The sequence below is a fragment of the Clupea harengus genome, chromosome 24 (genome assembly GCF_900700415.2).
Source record: "Clupea harengus chromosome 24, Ch_v2.0.2, whole genome shotgun sequence".
Taxonomy (NCBI): Eukaryota; Metazoa; Chordata; class Actinopteri; order Clupeiformes; family Clupeidae; genus Clupea; species Clupea harengus.
Window position 1 is genome coordinate 7,284,058 of NC_045175.1, and position 20,718 is coordinate 7,304,775.

Below are 20,718 nucleotides of genomic sequence, written 5' to 3' on the forward strand. Positions count from 1 at the left end.
TGGACTGCTCTAATGACATTGGTTGAGGTAAGCACATGGTGTGATGTGGCCCAAAAGACACAGGTGTGTCTAATACTTATGGGTCATAAAGCAGTGAGCTTCATGCTTTTTGGCAAACGTCCTTAAGATTAGCCAGGGAATGTTGGGAATGTTGTTTGTGACTGAGCTATGGCATACACAGGGTTCCCACTCCAAGTCAAACATCAAATTCCCTGACCAAACTTCCACTCACTTCAGAGCTGAATTTCCATGACTTATATTGAGCGGAAAAGCAGGCCGCCTTTGTGTAGAGCAGACAAAAACCAGCTACAGTGTTTTAAACCAATCACCTTGCAAGCTTGATTTAGTAATTCACAGACGTTTTCAGAACTTAAACCACCTAAACATAGTGCACTATTATGTTGACTAGGCCCAATACTAGACTGAAGTGATTGCCTGTTGTTGTTGAGTGGGAAAGGGATACATGGGCACTGAAAACTCAAGTAACCATAACAACCACTCATGCAATACAGGAAACGCATGAAAAAACCCCAAAAAGAAAGTGTGTGTGTGTGTGTGTGTGTGTGTGTGTGTGTTTGTGTGTGTTTGTTTGTGTGTGTGTGTGTGTGTGTGTTAGTGTGTGTGTGTTAGTGATGCTCTTACCTCTCAGCATTGAGGGCCATGAGTCTGGCCACATTGTAGCAGATGCGGGCTTCTAGCACCGTGCAGTTCTCATAGGCCTGTCTGTAGAGCAGAGAGCGGAGAAAGACATCAGCTAATGTGCAACCAAACAAACACACAGTCAACATCACCACCTAGTGTGTGTGTGTGTGTGTGTGTGTGTAAAATAAAATAATTTAATCTATTGATACAAACACACTAACACAGTTCTGACACAATCACACATTTGCACAATCCTGATGCATGCAATGCTCATTCTATTAAATATCTCTAATAACAAACATGTAATTAATCCCAAATTGACCTTGTCTAGATAGTGTGTCCAGATACAAATATCTGCAAAACGTACTCCTAAAACAGTCCAGGAAAGGTTGCCTGCTTGCAGCTCAGTACGATTTATCCTTATTGACTGTGCACAGTCTTTTAAAGGGCTGATGTTGCACTACTTGAAAGGATCAATGACATTTCATCCCGAATAAACGACTGCATGAGTTCACTGCGGAGCTTACCAACAGGGTTAATATGATATTAATAAGCTTATTATGAATCTTATTAGCAAGGCATATTAAGCTGCTCAAGCCTCCGTGGGAGCATCTACAACCTGCATCAGCCACACTGAAGGCCGAACATTGGCCACAGGTTGTTACTGAACACTGAACGCAGCTGATTGGCCACAGGTTGTTACTGAACACTGAACACTGCTGATTGGCCACAGGTTGTTAATGAACACTGAATGCAAAACATTGGCCACAGGTTGTTACTGAACACTGAACACTGCTGATTGGCCACAGGTTGTTACTGAACACTGCTGATTGGCCACAGGTTGTTACTGAACACTGCTGATTGGCCACAGGTTGTTACTGAACACTGAACACTGCTGATTGGCCACAGGTTGTTACTGAACACTGAATGCAAAACATTGGCCACAGGTTGTTACTGAACACTGAACACTGCTGATTGGCCACAGGTTGTTACTGAACACTGCTGATTGACCACAGGTTGTTACTGAACGCAGCTGATTGGCCACAGGTTGTTACTGAACACTGTATTGGTCGGAGTGAGGCTCATTCTACACTTTCATTGAACAAGTTAGCGATTCAAAAACATTTAATAAGTTAGCGAATCGAACCCATGGTCTTGGTGGTGTTAGCACCTTGCTGCTCTACCAGTTGAGCCACAGGAACCCCATTCAGCGTGGAACCCCATTCAGCGTGGAAGCCCATTCGCCGTGGAACCCCATTCAGCGTGGAAGCCCATTCACCGTGGAACCCCATTCACCGTGGAACCCCATTCAGCGTGGAAGCCCATTCACCGTGGAACCCCATTCAGCGTGGAAGCCCATTCGGCGTGGAACCCCATTCAGCGTGGAAGCCCATTCGGCGTGGAACCCCATTTGGTGTGGAACCACATTCGGCGTGGAACCCCATTCGGCGTGATTCCGGAGCGGATCTGGCTCAGATTTGGTTCAAATGGGGCTAATCCGTGAGAGTCCACTACTGTTTGGGTTCACACAAGGGATTCGTGCCCCTCTCTATTATCTGTACTGTGGGGTCCATGACTAGTCTATTGTGAGGTAGGGTTTCTCATGGTTAGTGTGGAGTAAAGTGTCAGGTGTTTCCCATTGTAGAAGTTGAAGTGAAAAGTATGTCGTATAAGCGGCTTCAATATATAGATACAAATGAACACGAGTGAGCAGGTTTATGTGCGTGTAACACTTTAACACATATACAGTCATAGGTGTGGAAGACTGACATAAAGACTGATTAACTTGTGTATTAATAGTACACTGATAGGAACTCATTCACAAACAAACAAACAAACACACACACACACACAGACACAGACACAGACACAGATACACACACACAGACACACACTCACACGCGCACACATGCCGACAGGCAGCTCAGGACTCTGTACTTCCCCAACACATGACTCTCATCAGGCGTTTAATCTGGACATCCACTTAAAGTAATTATGTCAGCTGAGGCCTGTGTGCTTTAGTGTGGGTGTGTTTGTGTGTGTGTATGAGTGTATGTGTTCATGTCTGCTTGTGTGTGGGTGTATAAGTTTGTGAGTGTGTGTGTGTGTGTGTGTGTGTGTGTGTGTGTATGAGTATGTGTTCATGTGTATGGGTGGGTGAGTGAGTTTGTGTGTGTGTGTGTGTGTGTGTGTGTGTGTGTGTGTGTGTTTGTGTCTTAAATTAGTGCATGTGTGCTCGTGTATGTCTGCGCCTGTGCTGTGACATGACCTCACAGAAGGTTTTCAGAGAACAGGGAAGTCACTACAGAGGCCTGGGCCGCCATCCCACTATTTAAAGCTGAACTGTGCGTTGTATCTGCCAAATTGACTTGACCTACTTCCCCTATGCACATTGCTGTGAGATTGTTTGTGTGTGTGTGTGTGTGTGTGTGTGTGTGTGTGTGTGTGTGTGTGTGTGTGTGTGCACCCGCATATGTGTCAACCTCTGGAAACTGTAGAAATCCAATTATAGGTGTGAAGTAAAACACACACGTGTCTGACGTGTGTTTGTGTGCCACCTGTGTGAATGCATGCTTATACGTATACTATACATGTAACACACTTTCACTTTCTGTTCCTTTGCACGAGTTTGTCAACAGCATTTTGTTTGCAGGTGTGTGGCTGCATTCAGGGAAACTCACTCAAAGTGTTGCTTTATGTGGAGCTCTGCAGCATACTTGGAGATGCCGTTGATGAATAAAGTGCGTTTGACCTGCAGGAATGGAAAAGAAAAATGAGACTAGGAACATCGCATCGATCTGTACACCTCATGGCTAAATTATATCTGTACTGTACTATGCCTTTGAAATCATATTAGCATAATCAAAAGAGTTTTATGATCATGATATGCAAGAGTTCAAGAGTATTATGACATTATGATCGAGTATTTGTCTGTCAACCAATTTAAGAGCATTTTAGATGCTAAGGATGTGCCTCAATGCTGTGTTATTTTTTTTTATATACTTCATTTCTGAGTTGTTTAATGTGTTTTGTTTATTTATTTTGTCTGTTTTGCTTTGTTATGGTTTGTTTATTTATTGTTCTTCTGTATTATGTAGCCTCAATCAGGGCATTGCTGCAAAAGAGCCATGTGCTCAGTCAATTCTCCCTGAATAAATAATGATGATCATTATATGCAAGAGTTCAAGAGCGTTATGACATTATGATCATGATGATTCACAATGTTTATCCCAAACAAGTGAGAATACAGACACCATCAGTTAGTCTTCACAAGACTTCACAATTGAGCTAAGCTAAGGGACCATTTCAAGTATCATTTCTACGTTACAATTACCTTGAATGTTTCATATTACATGTTGGCGAGTTTCAAGAAACAGAAACCTCAATGACAATTTAATATACGCAAGACTTATTAACATAGGGCATAATTTAAGTACAGTATGTCATTTCATCAACTAGCTTCAACTTAACCTCGCTAACTAGATTGATACAGAGAGGAAGATGAAGCTACCAGGTCGTCTTCCTTGTAGTGCATCTTGGATGTGTGCCGGCGCATGCTGTACACCGTCAGAAGCAGGTATATGAAGGCAAAGGACGTGTGCAGCCACATCAGGTTGTTCCTACGGCAAGAGAAGGGGGACAACTGTAGCCATCACTGACAGACTGACATTAATCAAGGGTTTCATAAAAGTGCTCGTGACAACAAAACTCCATCTGGTAGCAGGTTTTATTACCACCAGAATTCACTGTGGCTATAAACAAAGTAATAATGCAATCGCAATCACTCTTACCCCGAATTTAGGTTGGCTATTGTTGTTCGGCCAAAGCTGTAGGCATTATTGTCTGCAATCCAGAGAGGAAAAGATATATCAAAAAGAAAGAAAGAAAGACAAACACAAAGAAGGGAAATGTGGAAGAGAGAGAGGGAGGGGAGAGAAAGATGAACTGTCAGATTGTTTTATCAATGGGATAATGATGAACACATGACAGTCTGATACCACTGCCCAAGATGAAGTAGGATAAACGGACGTGGGCCTGTTTGCTGTGTATCTCTCTTCGGTTCTAATGCAATCTCCTTTCAAACGGAGAGATAGTGTGACAGATGCACGGAATGAGGGGAGTGGGGATGAAAAATAAAGGAGAGAAAAGAGAGGAATGGGCACATACCAACCTTCCCTGCACTAAGCAGCGTGTGTGTTTGTGTGTGTGTGTGTTTGTTTGTAGTGTGTGTTTGTAATGTGTGTGTGTGTGTGTGTTTGTAGTGTGTGTTTGTAGTGTGTGCTTGTAGTGTATGTTTGTAGTGTATGTTTGTAGTGTATGTTTGTAGTGTGTGTGTGTGTGTGTGTGTGGTGTGTGTGTGTGTGTGTGTGTGTTTGTAGTGTGTGTGTGTGTGTGTGTGTGTGTGTGTGTGTGTGTGTGTGTGTAAAACTTCCCTGAGGCAGGATTTGCTGTAGTGGTCAGAGACGACAGAGTGATACAGGGCACAGGGCCAAGACCAGAAGCGGTGAAAGGATGACATGTTCTTTTGGTGAGGCGATGCATCCTCTCTCCCCTTATCGTCCCTCCTCTTATCACACTTTCACTCCTCTCTTTGCTGTCTCCTGTTCTCCCTTTTTTTCTTTCTGAGCTCTGCTTTGTCCTCCATGTTTGCTCACTCCTTCTCACTCACGCCATCTTGTCTTGCTTTTTGAATCCCCTCTCCATCGTATTTCTTTACACTCTTTTGTACTCTATTTCCCTCTGTATTTTTCTGTCCAGCCTTCTTTCCCTTCCCTTCTTTCATCCCTCTCTCTCTCTCTCTCTCTCTCTCTCTCTCTCTCTCCCCCTCCCTCCCTCCCTCCCTCCCTCCCTCCCTCCCTCCCAGCTCCAGACGGCCAGCCAATTACCCCGCTCCCAGATAGAGTTCAATCCCATTACCCCAGCAGCACTACAGATAAGCCTTTAGTCATAATAATCTACAGCCTGGAGATTCTGGGCAGCAGGCAACAGGAATAATGCTAAGCCCTCTATGCTAACCACTTCAGAGATGCTAAAGGGCAACACAATGGAGGTGGGAGAATGGTGGCTATCGATAGCGGGTTAGCAGATATACACTAAGAGTGAAAGTGCAGAGAAACGCACAAAGGTGAGGGAAAAATGCTATTGCTAAAAAGAGTTTTAGCTCTTCCACACCACACCATTCTGGACTGTGATAAGTGCCGTTGCATATCCCATATGTTCTGCCTCTTTCATGTTGATTGTATCAGTTACATCCAGGCTGGGTGACAAGGATGCTAGCTACAGTGACAATGCTAGCTCTAGTTTAGGTATAGCAAGCCTACTAGCTTAAAGCTAAAGTATAATAACCAACTACAGTTGAATGAGTGAGCTGAACTGAATGACCAACACACCATCCCTTGAGCAGCCAGACTATGCTGGTTCTTTTCACACAGAGCTGCAGAGGCCATAGGGCTGCTAATGCTATCTCTAAAGCTAGCGCTAAGTCCTCGCAGGAGGAAGCAAGATATTTGCCAGCGCCTCAGGCTTCTCCAGGGGCCGGAGGCAATGGAGGTGAAGGTAATTGGATGACCACATGACCTGGTTCTCCTGTGAGCAGGTGGAGACAAAAACCTACAACTCTCTCTCTCTCCGTTCTCTGTGTCTGATGAGGTTTGGAAACTTTGAGAAACTCAACCTCTGTTGGTTCCCAATAGACCAATTATCAGGCACAACGGCACTCCTTCACTGTAACACCTCCAGTATTTCACTATTAAACCAAATGTGATTAAAACTCAATGCATCCTTATAGCCAGGTTTGACTTAGGATAACCTGCCTGTTCGACACTATCCACTAAATGTTTTGCGTCAGCTGGTCTAATATGCAACAGTGACTTATAACGGTCATGTAACAATGTTTCAATACACATACACCGCTAATATCTCAGCTAAGGGCCTTGTTAGCATTCTGATGCCGCCGGCCCTAAAAGGAAGTATATGTCCGCTTCTAGGCCACGACGGCCTTAAGTTGCCTTCTTAGCGCAGTTAAGAGCCATAGAGTTTGGCACCGTTCTCTGTTCTGTGGCTGGCTTGCTTACGGCCCTTCCCCTCCTGACACATACACCAACACACTAATCTGAGACACGCACACAGACATTTAGCTTGGAGCTGATTTACAGAAAACTCCCACATACATACAGAACACATACTTGTTCTCCAGTCTGGAGTGTGGAGCCTTATTTTTTTAACATAATAAAAATGGCAATGTTCATGAGTTGAATAACGCCACAGTGATGTACGGGCTATCGTGAGATGAAGGCTTATTTGATGCGTTCTTGTCTAATGGTTGTTTGACGCCTCATGGCATGCCAACTGGATTGAACCTCTGCAGCTGTTATTTGTTTTGCTGAGGAAAGCTTACTGAGAATCATCTCAGCAGGCGGGAAGTTTTAGTTTTAACAATATAGATACAATTGGACGCATGTACAGGTATGCACACATAAGGGTATATAAGGTACACCGATATATATTTATCAATCAGGTTCAGCAAAACATTGTCTCTACAGAGGCTTTGAGATAGAACTGAATATTTAGCCCACTGCATAGAAAACACCGATATAGATAATGTATCGGTATTCAGCATACAAATACCGGAGGAGTATTGAGTATGAGAGTTATAGGAGTTATGGCACACACACACACACACACACACACACACACACACACACACACACACACACACACACACACACACACACACACACACACACTCACCCAGCAGATCTCCAGAGAAGTTGACTGGCAGCACGATGCCCACAGAGAGCACGCCCACCACCACCAGCAGGCCGATGATGTGCCGCTGGAAGGAAAGGTAGTGCACCGCGTCCTCACCACACTTGTCACGGATCTCCTCATCCCTACAGCATGCACACACACACACACACACACACACACACACACACACACACACACACACACACACGCACACGCACACGCACACACACACACGAAAAATAATTTGTCACTTAGATCATTCTCAAATGATTATCATGTAATTCTAACATAGACACATGCAAATGCACACGCTCACGCCCACACACACATATGCACAAAAAAAAAATCATCATGTCATTTAAACACAGACTCACACACTGACAACCACAACTCAAATCACAGTTGAAATGTGTGTGTGAGATATTGAACACACACATTTGCACGTGTCTGCATGGAACTGGCACTTACTTTATTCTGAATATGGCAGTGAGCCAGGAACAGAAGCCCTGTAGAGATCAACAGAAAAAAATACATAAGGCAAGACCAGGAGAACTCGGATGGAAGGGTGTACAGAGTATCCACAAGTATACACACACACACTCACACACACACACGCTCACACACACGGACGGATGCACATACACACACGCACGCTCAAACCAACTTTGTTTGGAAGGCACCAGGGATAACGGCCATGCTTAATCACACAATCACAGGCCAGTGTTTACTTCACTGGACACCCAACAGTGTGATAATTAACAAACATTGAATGGACACACACGCACACACAAACACACGCACCTGTAATTGACAAACACTACACCCACTCTGTTGACAGTCATCTGCTGCTGGTCACACAGTTTGCACGCATGTGTACAAACACACACACACACACACACACACACACACACACACACACACACACACACACACACACACACACACACACACACACACACACACACACACACACACACACACACACACACACACACACACACACACAAATCTATTATCTGACCAGCAGAGACACTTTCCAGACGTTGGGTTCAATAGTCAATTACATTTTATGAGTTTGCGGTTTTATTATTACTATTATTATTATTTTTTATTTTATTTTTACAGATATTGAATTTCAAAGATATCGCATTATTGTGTTTAAAATATGTTTGCTTTGGCAACACTGCTTGGAAACAGTCATGCCAATAAAGCTCATTTGAAATGAGCTAAGAGAGAGGGAGAGAGGGAGAGAGAGAGAGAGGAGGGAAGAAAATGCCTTACATTGACCCTTTAGGAGGCTGGGAACAGCACTGCGGCAAAAAGAAGATTAAGAACAGCTCCAGCGTGTGTGTGTGTGTGTATAGCACATGACTAGATTATGGAGATCTCACAGCATTAGAGACAGAAAAACACACATAAAACAAAACAAAACAAAACTGACAAACCAAACTGAATCTGTATATAATTTACAGAGCAATGACACACACACATACCCACAGACATAACTGACACGTGTGTAATTTCTCGTCTGATTACTGCAGTTTTACCGGGGAGGGGGGTGGGGGGGTCAGTTAGGGTTGTAATGTAGCCCCTGGGTGAAAAAGGGACTTTTGCAAAGGCAAAGAGTGTGTGAGTGTGAGTGTGAGTGTGTGTGTGTGTGTGCGTGTGTTGGACAGAGCGAGAGAGAGAGAGAGAGAGGGAGAAAAAGAGAGAGAGAAAGAGAGAAAGTGAGAGAGAGGGAGAAAGAGAGCGAGCGAGAGAGAGGGAGAAAGAGAGAGAGAAAGAGGTTGAATGAAGCAAACGCAGCATCACTCAGACACACTGGCTCATTCTGGCCTGCAGCCTTAAGCATGGGAGGTTGTGCATATTCTGTTATATAATCACCGAGGGTGCAGCACACAGGCAGAGCACACACATAGATCTAGATTAAACAGATTAAATTAAATGAGCATTTCATTGAACAGACTGAAGAGCAATTATGTATTCATACCCAGTGCGAGTTCCAATAGATACCAACTAAAATGCGCTGAATGTGATTACAAATGCATATATCTGTGCGGAAACAGACATGCACACATACACACACAAAGACACACACACACAAAGACACACACAAGACACACACACACACACACACACACACACACACACACACACACACACACACACACACGCGCAGACGCACACGCACACAACCCTGTTTTCATAGGTGTGCACACCTATATTTACATGTACCCACACCAACCTGATCCGATCGACCCACCCACCGACACACACACCAAAGCACACACATACACACACACACCATGAGGGCAAGGGCCAATCAAGATGACCGTGGCAGAGGCAGCAGCCAATGACTGGCAGTTGAGTAGTGGGGAGATGGGAGGAGTTAAGATCAGAGGGGGGGGGTCTTACATTATCCCGCTGTTCGAAATCCACTGAGCTGGAGACAGAGGTGAGGCGCTCGTACCGGTCCGGCGTCTCCGAGTGCATAGCAGAGGCCACGCTGGAGGAAGGAGGGAGGGAGGGACGGGGAGAGAGAGAGAGAGAGAGAAAGAGAGAGAGAGACAGAGAGACAGAGAGAGAGGAAAAAGTGGTGATGGATGGAGAAAAGTAGGTATACAAAGAGATTCGAGATGTAGTAACATAATGAGAGAGAAGGTCATGGAGGGGTTTGTAAGAAAAACAAAGAAGGAAGACAAAAAAAAGACAAAAGAAGGGAGAACAGCAGATGGTTTGACAAAGATAGTTAGACGATGGGAGAGATAAAGAGGGAGAGAAATATGGGAGAAAAAAGAAAGGACAAGTTAGCAGCACAAAAGGTAAACAAATAGGGCTTATAGCCACTGAGCAGCTTACAGTAATTTTGTTAGTTTTGAAGTAGTTATTGATTATACGTTTTGTTATTGGGTTATCAGTGTGATGCGTTATCGGGAGGAACGTGGAGAGATACTGAAATGAGATCTGGAGCCTGAGGAGCTTGTAGCTAAAGTCTCTAAAGCGCCCTGACCCTTTTAAGGGACCAAAATATAGAGAAAGAAATCAAAAAGAAGGGGGGAAAAAAGAAAGAAAGTAAGACAGAAAAGGAGAAAGGGAAGGAGAAAGGAAGAAAGAAAGAAAAAACGTAAAGAAAGACCAAAAGGAAGAGCGAAGAAAGCTCTCTGACTCAGTACTGTCCTCTCAGGCCCCGTAAAATCATTTCATGTACCTCTCAGCTCGTCTGGACACACACACAGACACACACACACACAGGCACACACACACACACACAGGCACACACACACACAGGCACACACACACACACACACACACACACACACACACACACACACACACACACACGCACACACACACACAGGCACACACACACACTTAATTGAGAGGGGCCTAACACGTGAGACTCAAACACGACTCAGTTACCCCAGTCAGACAAGGGAGCTTGTTAGCCCCAGAGAGAGAGAGACTGTCTGACAGGGTAATGAGGGAGGAGGAGGAGGAGGAGGACAGGGGTGGGGTGGGGTGGATCCAGTCACAGAGCTCTGTGCTGGGGCTCATCAAAGGACTGGCTGACAGCAATGTACCCAGTCACGAAACTCCACTCTACGCTTCACACAGGGAACAGCTAGAAAGGCTGCATTAAAGAGGTACTGTACACTTATATGTGTTTTCTTTTTTTGCTGTAAACTAAAACTAAAAAACATCAATCCTGGAGTTAATACTGACAAAATTATTCAGCGACACTTTAAACATAGAGGCATGAGGCTTTGTCACGGAGCTCCATGATGGGGTTCAAACAAATGGGTTTCGTTGACTAAAACTGGCACAGTTTCAATCCCAGGTGACAAATGTCTGACCTCGTCTGTGGCAGTGCCAACTGAACCACTCAACCACTGAATAAATCACCAAGGCTAGCGTTGTCACACAGCACTACAAACAGGAAACAGACACTTCACTCCCACAACAGTGCTGTAGCCTGCTGAACTTCATTAAGCCATGTTCCTGTTTCAGTAGGAGGCACCATTCGAAGGACAAGCAGATGCTAACCGCTAACCACTCTCTGTCCTCCAAACTTCCAGCTGATCTCTATCACACTGGCTGACATTTGAGACTGGGAACATCTTCAGGTCATCGCACAGCAAGATATACAGTACATACAAAACACTTCACCTGCACCTGGAGAAATACAGCCATTTATGATAGGATTTACACAGAGCTCAATTATAATATAAATTACACGGTATCACCCAGATGATTGGTAGTGGATGTATTATACTTATATCTGTTGGTCCCATAAGTTATGGTGCCATAAATTAAAGTCCCACTATTTTTCTCAGATGCCAACACAAGTGAGTCCACTAGCATTCCACCAATTCATTGAGGTATAGTAGCTTTGTCATACATCCTACTATAAGACAAAAAGGTTAATTAACTTTCTACGCTCTGTGGTCCCTTGACTGTGAGATAAGCATTCTCAATGGCCAGCACAAGCAGCAAGTGCTGCAGTGGACAGAGCCTCTGGCTATATCCCCCATTCCACAGGGGACACAGTCACACTGACACATCAAGACTACATTACCCACAATGACCCCTGGGTGAAATCAATTGAATTTGGGAAGGGGGTTTCTGGAACTACAACCACCAAACTAATGTGAGAACTGTAAGGGATTTCCATGAATGCCTTTCGGGAGGATTTCTTCCAACCACAGCTGACGGCAAAAATGCTAGGCTAGCACAATGGCTAACACAAACCACAGGAAGCACGAGGCTAAAAAGTCACATGCGAAAAGACACACCAACTATATCTTATTTTACCTTTCCACCGGTTCCTGGTTTTCTGTTTCATTCCTCCTACTGTTATTCAACACACACACACACACACACACACACACACACACACACACACACACACACACACACACACACACACACACACACACACACACACACACACACACACACACACACACACACACACACACACACACACACACACACACACACACACACACACACACATCTAGACTACATTACCCATAATGACCACTGGGTGAAATCAATTCAATTTGGGAAGGGGGTTTCTGGAACTACAACCACCAAACTAATGTGAGAACTGTAAGGGATTTCCATGAATGCCATTTCGGAGGATTTCTTCCAACCACAGCTGACGGCAAAAATGCTAGGCTAGCACAATGGCTAACACAAACCACAGGTAGCACGAGGCTAAAAAGTCACAAGCGAAAAGACACCAACTATATCTTATTTTACCTTTCCACAGGTTCATAGTTATCTGTTTCCCTCCTCCTACTGTTATTCAACACACACACGCACACACGCACACACACACACACACACACACAAGAATCAAAAGAAAGACACAAGAGGGAGGTGAGGCCAGATACGTACACACACACACCATAAGGTTATGTAAGAGAAGCCTGGTGTAAATGAGAAGAACAGAAGCCTGAATCAGCACAGAGCCATGTAGAGCTGACGCCATAACTGGCTGGCGTCAAAGGGTCAGAGGTGAGTAGGTCAAAGGTCAAGGATGTAAAGCATGTGCAGGAGCTCCCAGCACCACCTAAGTGTCACAGACACACACTTGCAAACATATTATCTTTCTCACTCACCTTCTTGCATACATTGCATCTTCATACACACTACTATGTCCTTTTTCACAAAGGATTGCATGCTTATTTCCATCTCCCACACGTATACTTAAATCCTCATATCCTTTCACACACACGTACATCCTCATATCCTCTACATTTTTAACTCACACACATATACCCATCTTCTCTATCCCTGACACACACACACACACACACACACACACACACACACACACACACACACACACACACACACACACACACACACACACACACACACACACACACACACACACACACACACACACACACACTCTCTCTCATCTGTCTGTGTCCTTCAGGCACAAAAACAGACTTCCGCTTGGTCATCACACAATGAAACTCTCTCTCTAACTCACACACATATATTCATCCTCTCTATCTCTATCACACACACATACACGCACACACACACACAAACACACTCGGTGCAGGAAGAGAGAGAGCGTGGTTATGTTAGTTCACCGGTGACAAAGCTGAGGGAAGAGACACACCGCCCGGGAGAGAAGCAAAGGACAGACACGGCAAACCAAGAGACAGACAAAGGAACGACAGATGAGTAAACAAACAAATGAGAAGAAATAAAAAAAATACTCAAAAAACACATACTACTCCCGCTCCTCCAGGTCACTGAATCTCTTCTTCTGTCTTGGGAAAGGGAGAGATGGGGAGGTAGAAAAACATATAAGTCTGACGAACTTGATGTTTAACTCAATTGTGAAAAAATAAATAAGTACGCAATACACAAATACAAAAGCAAATGAACATAAGCATTTGTAAACAAACAATGTCAAGTTCACAGCTTATCAGGATCATCATCATCATCATCAGCTGTGGAGAGAAAAGGAATTTGAGGCATGATGTGAAAGCGCTTTGTGAAAAGGAAACAAACAAAAAAAAAAAGACATGACAGGAAATAGACGGGTGCGATGGAGGGATTACCGCTAAGCCTGAAATTCCCACCTCCTCTCCTGTGAAAAATAATCTGCTTTTAATGGAAAGAGAGAAGAGGAGGATGAATAGAGGAAGAAAAAAAAACACATTACTGAGGAAAAAAAAGCTGCTGTGAAAGTAACTTGTTGGCTTATGAGTGTGAGCCGTTTTCTACGCTGGTGTATGCATGTTCGTGTGCGCGTGAGTGTGTGCTTGCTCGTGTGTATACCAGTCAGCTATTATTTTGGTAATTTTGCTTGTTAGTCCATTTGGTGACAGCAGTAAGAGGCAGCACTTAAGGACTCTCTCTCTCTGGGGCATTTTCCCTGGCAGTCCCTTCAGCAAGGTTAGAGGTGTTAGAGGTACCACTTAACGTCTGTTCGCTGTTCATTATATGGAGGCTCAGTATGTATGTGTGTGTGTGTGTCTGTGTGTGTGTGTGTGTGTGTGTGTGTGTGTGTGTGTGAAAAGTTTTTTTTTGTACCAGTCATTCCCCTCAACATTGAATGTGATGTTAGAAGCAGACAGTTATTTTGTACCACTCTCTCCCTCTGTGTGTGTGTGTGTGTGTGTGTGTGTGTGTGTGTGTGTGTGTGTGTGTGTGTGTGTGTGTGCGCTTCTGTTATAGTGCTACACATGACTAGGCAGAGCTCAGATTCATCCAGCCAAACCAAATGCAATGGCTCAGGCACAGGATCAGTGTGTGTGTTTGTGTGTGCGCGTGCGTGCGTGCGTGCGTGTGTGTGTGGCTCAGGCACAGGATCAGTGTCCATCATATGCCTCCGGATGGCCCATTAAGGGAAAGAGGCGAGACACCTGATCCAGAAGCAGTTTACGGGACAAATGTATCATGACGAGGGAAAAGATACAAGATAGAGGGTAGACAACTGGAGTAAAGACTTACTGGAGTAAAAAAGTGTGTGTGTGTGTGTGTGTGTGTGTGTGTGTGTGTGTGTGTGAAAGAGAGAGAGAGAGAGAGAGAGATAAGAGAGAAGAGAGAGAAGAGAGAGTGGTTCTAACCCAAAACACTCTCTTTTTCCAGACAAGGCCAAACATCTATAACTCACTCAGAGACTGTAGAGTTCAGAACCGAGCAGACCACCAGCCATTCAATAATCATGAGCGTGGAAAATCACTGCAGCTGAGCCACTGTGGCAGGAAGTATGAACCCTCCCTCCCTTACCCTCCAGTAACGAATACATCTGACAGGCCCGACTTACAACAACACAAACCTAACAGGGCCAGGCGAAAATGTGCGTACAGTCTAATCAATACATATGATCAGGGTGTGTGTATGTGGTGGTGGTGGTGGTGGTGGGGCATAAAGTGCTATACTAGTTCTATATGTCCTGCGATGATTTACTGTCAATCTGTGAAGAAAGGGTCAGATATCAGCATCATCACTGACTGATCCTGGCTCAGGGATGCCATCCTTCTGTGCTGTGTGTGGTTCCACAGGCCAACTAATGGTGTGGTCAGTTTCAATCCAGTTACGGTGTTTATTTACTGTTTGTAAACACTGACCAATGACATCTTCGATGTTGTGGAATTACGTTAGGACATGGTTGTATTGTCAAATTATAAAAATAAGAAAATCGCCTTGAGGTATGTCAGCACACAGCTACCAAGCCTTTTATCAGTGCCAACTGTGCTGCTGTTGGTGTTTGTGAGGGTTTTAACATGCCTTTATCAGTAGTTAGATTGCTAGTCTCCAACAAAAACTCCTTACTGCTGCTTTGAAAAGGAGGTCTTAAAAGGCCCCCAGACTGTGTGGTTAAGTGGTCATTTCAGTGTCATCTACCATCTAGGTATAATGCATGTGGGTTTTCATGCAAGGCCATACTTCTCTATCTCGGCCTCGACTTCCATAAATCTACACAGAAGCAGATTTGGGCCAGCTGGTGTCCATGATGGCGGCTTTGATCAGTCGAACACGGCCTGCTCGGAACGCAAATTAAAAATGTGTTCTTTTGAGAAAGCAAACTGTTTTGGAATGCTTAATAGGTCCCCAAAGTCCAGTAAGGGTACTTTGAGGAAAATTTGACCTTTAAATGTTCTCCTATGGGAAGCAGCCAAATGCACATATAAAGTAGGCACCAAACCAGCAAGCAGAAGCAGAAGCAATTCAGGCAGGAGTTTGCCATTTCATTTCTGCAAGTGAAGGCTTAAACGAGCGGGATGGAGGGACTTCAAAACAGATGCATAGATTTCTAAATCCTTCTTGACAGAGAAGTATGCAAATATGGGAGAGGAAGAAAGAAAGAGAGCAAGAAAGATGGAGAGAGGGAGAGAGAGAGAGAGAGAGAGAGAGAGAGAGAGAGAGAGAGAGAAGGACAGAGTGGGGAACCTGTGGGCACATTCCTTCTTTCTGACTTTTTCTTCTTTCTCCGTCTATAATGCTGGCCAGGGTTTAAAACTGAGTATGTGAACATGGACTCACAGGAAAGGCAGACACACTGGCAATACGCCGCAGGTCTAGTCCAGGTGAATGTGTGTGTGTGTGTGTGTGTGTGTGTGTGTGTGTGTGTCAGAGGGAGAAAGAGAGAGAGAGAGAGAGAGAGAGAGAGAGAAAACAAATGAAGCCGTGTTGTGCAAGTCTGGGCATGGCTACAATAGTGCTGTTTGTACAGTGGAAGCCGTAGTGTGTGTGTGTGTGTGTGTGTGTGTGTGTGTGTGTGTGTGTGTGTGTGTGTGAATGTGTGTGTGTGTGTCTCCTGTAGCTAGGATGCAGAGTACTGATGGCTGTCATTAGCTCAAACAGCAGGCTAGAGGCCCAGCTCTGCAAACAGGAAACTGGGTTAGAAAATACCCCTTGATGGGTTACACGCAATTCTCCATCTGTCCTACCCCCTAGCTCCCTATTTCTCTCTCTTTTGCTTTTTTATCTCTCTCCCTCTCTCTCCCTCTCTCATTCTCTCAAATTGAACTCAAATACAAGTAGAAATAGCAATCTATCCTATTGCCAAAGTTACAACATTTTAGTGAGTGGAACAGTCACCATTCAGATAAAAAATACATAAGTTGATACATTTTGAGGCGAACAGCATCAATTATATAAAAATATGTATGTAAATAATTCACACAACAGAATATAGCTTAGATTAATATTTTACAATAAAGAAAAGATTCATAATAATTTCTCTCTGGCTTTCTGTGACACTTAAAAACACTCTCTCTCTCTCTCTCTCTCTCTCTCTTTTTATCTCAAAATCATACTTTATTTTATTCAGCTCAACCCAGATTAATCCCCTTCTGATCTTTCTTCTCTCCTTTTCCCCTCTCATGCATTCCATCTCCATCGCTCATCATCTCTTTCTCCTTTTTAATCACTCCATCTCTATCTGTCCATCTCTCCCTCACTTCTTTAAGTTGACCTACATCTCAAAATCCCGACTTCTTTCTTTCTTCCCCCCCCCCCTCCCCCATGGTGAACATCAAGGTTCTTTTCATCCTGAGAAACTCTTTAAGAGAATTTTTAGCTCCGACACTCATTCATTTTGCAGAGCCAAGGCCCGGAAGACTCAGAGCAAGGGTGAGACAGACACAAGGGGTTAGACAGAAGATGCAGAGCAAGGGTGAGACAGACACAGGGGGTGAGACAGACACAAGGGTGAGACAGACACAAGGGGTGAGACAGACACAAGGGTGAGACAGACACAAGGGGTGAGACAGACACAAGGGTGAGACAGACACAAGGGTGAGACAGAAGACTCAGAGCAAGGGGTGAGACAGACACAAGGGTGAGACAGACACAAGGGTGAGACAGACACAAGGGGTGAGACAGACACAAGGGGTGAGACAGAAGACGCAGAGCAAGGGTGAGAGACACAAGGGGTTAGACAGAAGACGCAGAGCAAGGGTGAGACAGACACAAGGGTGAGACAGACACAAGGGGTGAGACAGACACAAGGGTGAGACAGAAGACGCAGAGCAAGGGTGAGACAGACACAAGGGTGAGACAGACACAAGGGGTGAGACAGACACAAGGGTGAGACAGACACAAGGGTGAGACAGACACAAGGGTGAGACAGAAGACTCAGAGCAAGGGGGAGACAGACACAGAGACAGTGAGGACAAGAGGTGTAAGGAGGAGGGGGGAAAGTGGGCTCTCTAAACAGCCAATTCGACAGGAGGTTTGTTCAACACGGACAGAGACAAAAGGCAATTACGGAGCAAATCAGCAGGTGCCTCTGTAGCATCACAGTGGGCCTACTCTTACTGCAGAGATCTGATAGACGGAGTGGGAGGGAGAGGGAGAGGGAGAGAGAGAGATAGACAGAGAGAGAGATAGAGATAGAGAGCTAGAGATATAGAGAGCTAGAGATAGAGAAAGATAGAGAGAGAGAGAGATAGAGAGAGATAGAGATAGAGAGCTAGAGATAGAGAGAGAGAGAGAGATAGAGAGCTAGAGATAGAGAAAGATAGAGAGAGAGAGAGAGAGATAGAGATAGAGATAGAGAGCTAGAGATAGAGATAGAGAGCTAGAGATAGAGAAAGATAGAGAGAGAGAGAGAGAGAGAGATAGAGATAAATAGAGAGACAGCGAGAGACAGAGAGAAATAAGAAAGACTTTGAATCACAGGATGACTAACAGACTTTTGAAAGTACTCAGATCTGAGCTGGCTGCACTGGCCTTCCTGTGTGCCTCCCCTCACCACGGTCAGCGCCTAGCTGTGAGGATATTAGTGAGGAGCTCATTACAGCCTGAAACACGGGCCATGAATTTTAGCACCTGTGTGAAAAATTGTACGGCAGAAATAAGTTCCCGACTGGCTGAATTACTCGAGCCCTGCTGACCTGGAGATAGGCCTCTGCATATTTTTTCCATTAAAGATGCAGTCTGCGATTCTCATCGAATACACTTGATAACCAAATACTGTTGAGCTGAAATATCAGTAACCTTTCACCAGAATTGTGGACTGTCCCCTTAACACTATCAGTGAAACGTGGATTGTTATATTGTTCTGGCAATTTTATTGTTTTGATTCTATATAAATACAATTCAATTTAATTTAATTTAATTTAATTATACCCGCTGACCTTGGTCCCTTTGTGATCAGGTGCATCCATGCAATTCTGCAAAATATGTGGGGATGCATTAATCACCCCTTGGTACAATCCCGTTCTTCCCTCCGAAGAAGGCCTATGACTACACGTGACGTAAGAGGCATAAACCTGCAATTAAGGACAGAGGACAGAAGTGCAGGAGAAGGACTGGGAGAGGCCTTTCGTGACCGCTGCTGAAACCTGCACATTTTGTGTGGAGGACACGAGAGAAAGTTAGTGATGTGTTGATCTGCAATGAAGAGCAAAGGCACGGCATCGATGTAAACAACCAAACAGAAACATCACTCAAGCACAATGAGGCACAAAATGGTGATGTTGTGAATGTTTTATGGCAGGACAATGACGGCGTCTGACAAGATTGAGATCGTCGGCGCTGGCAGCTGTGTCTCTCTCAGCCTGCGAGGGATGAAGGCGGCATGAACACCCCCCAAAAACTAGCAGACGCCAGCTGGGACACTAGACACTCCCTCTAAAAAAAAAAAAAAATGAATAAATAGTGTCTCGCGTCTCCTCAGGGGACACGGTAAAAGTTACACTCTGTGAAAAGAGAGGTAGTAATTATTCAAATGGTAACCATGGAAACTGTGGCTTTGTTCTCTGTCCAGCGGCTCTGCAGGTTTCCATTAGCTACTCTACTTCCTGGTTCTGTTAATATACAAATTTAGTAAAACACATTTGCGATGAACACAAAATACCAAGACGAATATTCTTGCCTGAACATGGACCCCCTTACTCTTGTTACAGTCCTACACTGTAGACCTGGTTTGTGTAATTGTCTCCAGCCTGTAAAAAAACAGCTGTGCTCAGTTAGGTCTAAAATAAGCAGAGGTGTCCTTACCTGTCGGCATCGGTCACCAGCGCCAGCCGGCCGTAGTCCCAGGCCACCTTCCGCAAGATGGAGAACACGAACAGGAGCACCTGAGGGAAGAGTCAAGGACGAGTGTCAGCAGCATACTTTTTTTGTTTCCCCCATAGCTCCCGAGGCTAAAGCGGTAGAGAGAGGTGCTAACAGCACCGAAGACATGGATTTGTTTCCCAAAGGAGGACCTGGCTGTGTGAAGGAGAAGAGGAGAGAAGAGGAGAGGAGAGGACAGGAGAGGAAAGAAATAGAGGGAGCAGAGAGAAGGAGGGGTGGAGAGGAGGGGAGAGGTGAGGAGAGGAGAGGAGAGGAGAGGAGAGGAGAGGAGAGGAGAGGAGAGGAAAGAAATAGAGGGAGCAGAGAGAAGGAGGGGTGGAGAGGAGGGGAGAGGTGAGGAGAGGAGAGGAGAGGAGAGGAGAGGAAAGAAATAGAGGGAGCAGAGAGAAGGAGGGGTGGAGAGGAGGGGAGAGGTGAGGAGAGGAGAGGAGAGGAGAGGAGAGGAGAGGAGAGGAAAGAAATAGAGGGAGCAGAGAGAAGGAGGGGTGGAGAGGAGGGGAGAGGTGAGGAGAGGAGAGGAGAGGAGAGGAGAGGAGAGGAGAGGAGAGGAAAGAAATAGAGGGAGCAGAGAGAAGGAGGGGTGGAGAGGAGGGGAGAGGTGAGGAGAGGAGAGGAGAGGAAAGAAATAGAGGGAGCAGAGAGAAGGAGGGGTGGGGAGAAGAGGAGAGGAGAGGAGAGGAGAGGAGAGGAAAGAAATAGAGGGAGCAGAGAGAAGGAGGGGTGGAGAGGAGGGGAGAGGTGAGGAGAGGACCCATAAAGATG

The 20,718-nt window shown here is 45.0% G+C and overlaps 1 protein-coding gene across 4 annotated transcripts in view; it reads right to left on the reverse strand.

Annotated features, from left to right (window-relative positions):
- LOC105896848 (CSC1-like protein 2) overlaps window positions 1-20,718 on the reverse strand; it is a 71,320-nt gene that overhangs the window by 24,728 nt on the left and 25,874 nt on the right. For 2 of the 4 annotated variants that reach the window (XM_031562502.2, XM_031562503.2), the window contains exons 3-12: window positions 19,879-19,958; window positions 12,658-12,696; window positions 12,205-12,243; window positions 9,808-9,898; window positions 7,861-7,898; window positions 7,393-7,535; window positions 4,434-4,485; window positions 4,154-4,262; window positions 3,324-3,394; window positions 643-723 (exon numbers count right to left, since the gene is read on the reverse strand). In XM_031562502.2, the coding sequence (XP_031418362.1) occupies window positions 643-723; window positions 3,324-3,394; window positions 4,154-4,262; window positions 4,434-4,485; window positions 7,393-7,535; window positions 7,861-7,898; window positions 9,808-9,898; window positions 12,205-12,243; window positions 12,658-12,696; window positions 19,879-19,958 (743 nt within the window). Of the gene's footprint in view, window positions 1-642; window positions 724-3,323; window positions 3,395-4,153; window positions 4,263-4,433; window positions 4,486-7,392; window positions 7,536-7,860; window positions 7,899-9,807; window positions 9,899-12,204; window positions 12,244-12,657; window positions 12,697-13,649; window positions 13,689-19,878; window positions 19,959-20,718 lie in introns of all 4 variants that reach the window. The other 2 variants (XM_031562504.2, XM_031562505.2) reach the window with 2 other exon arrangements.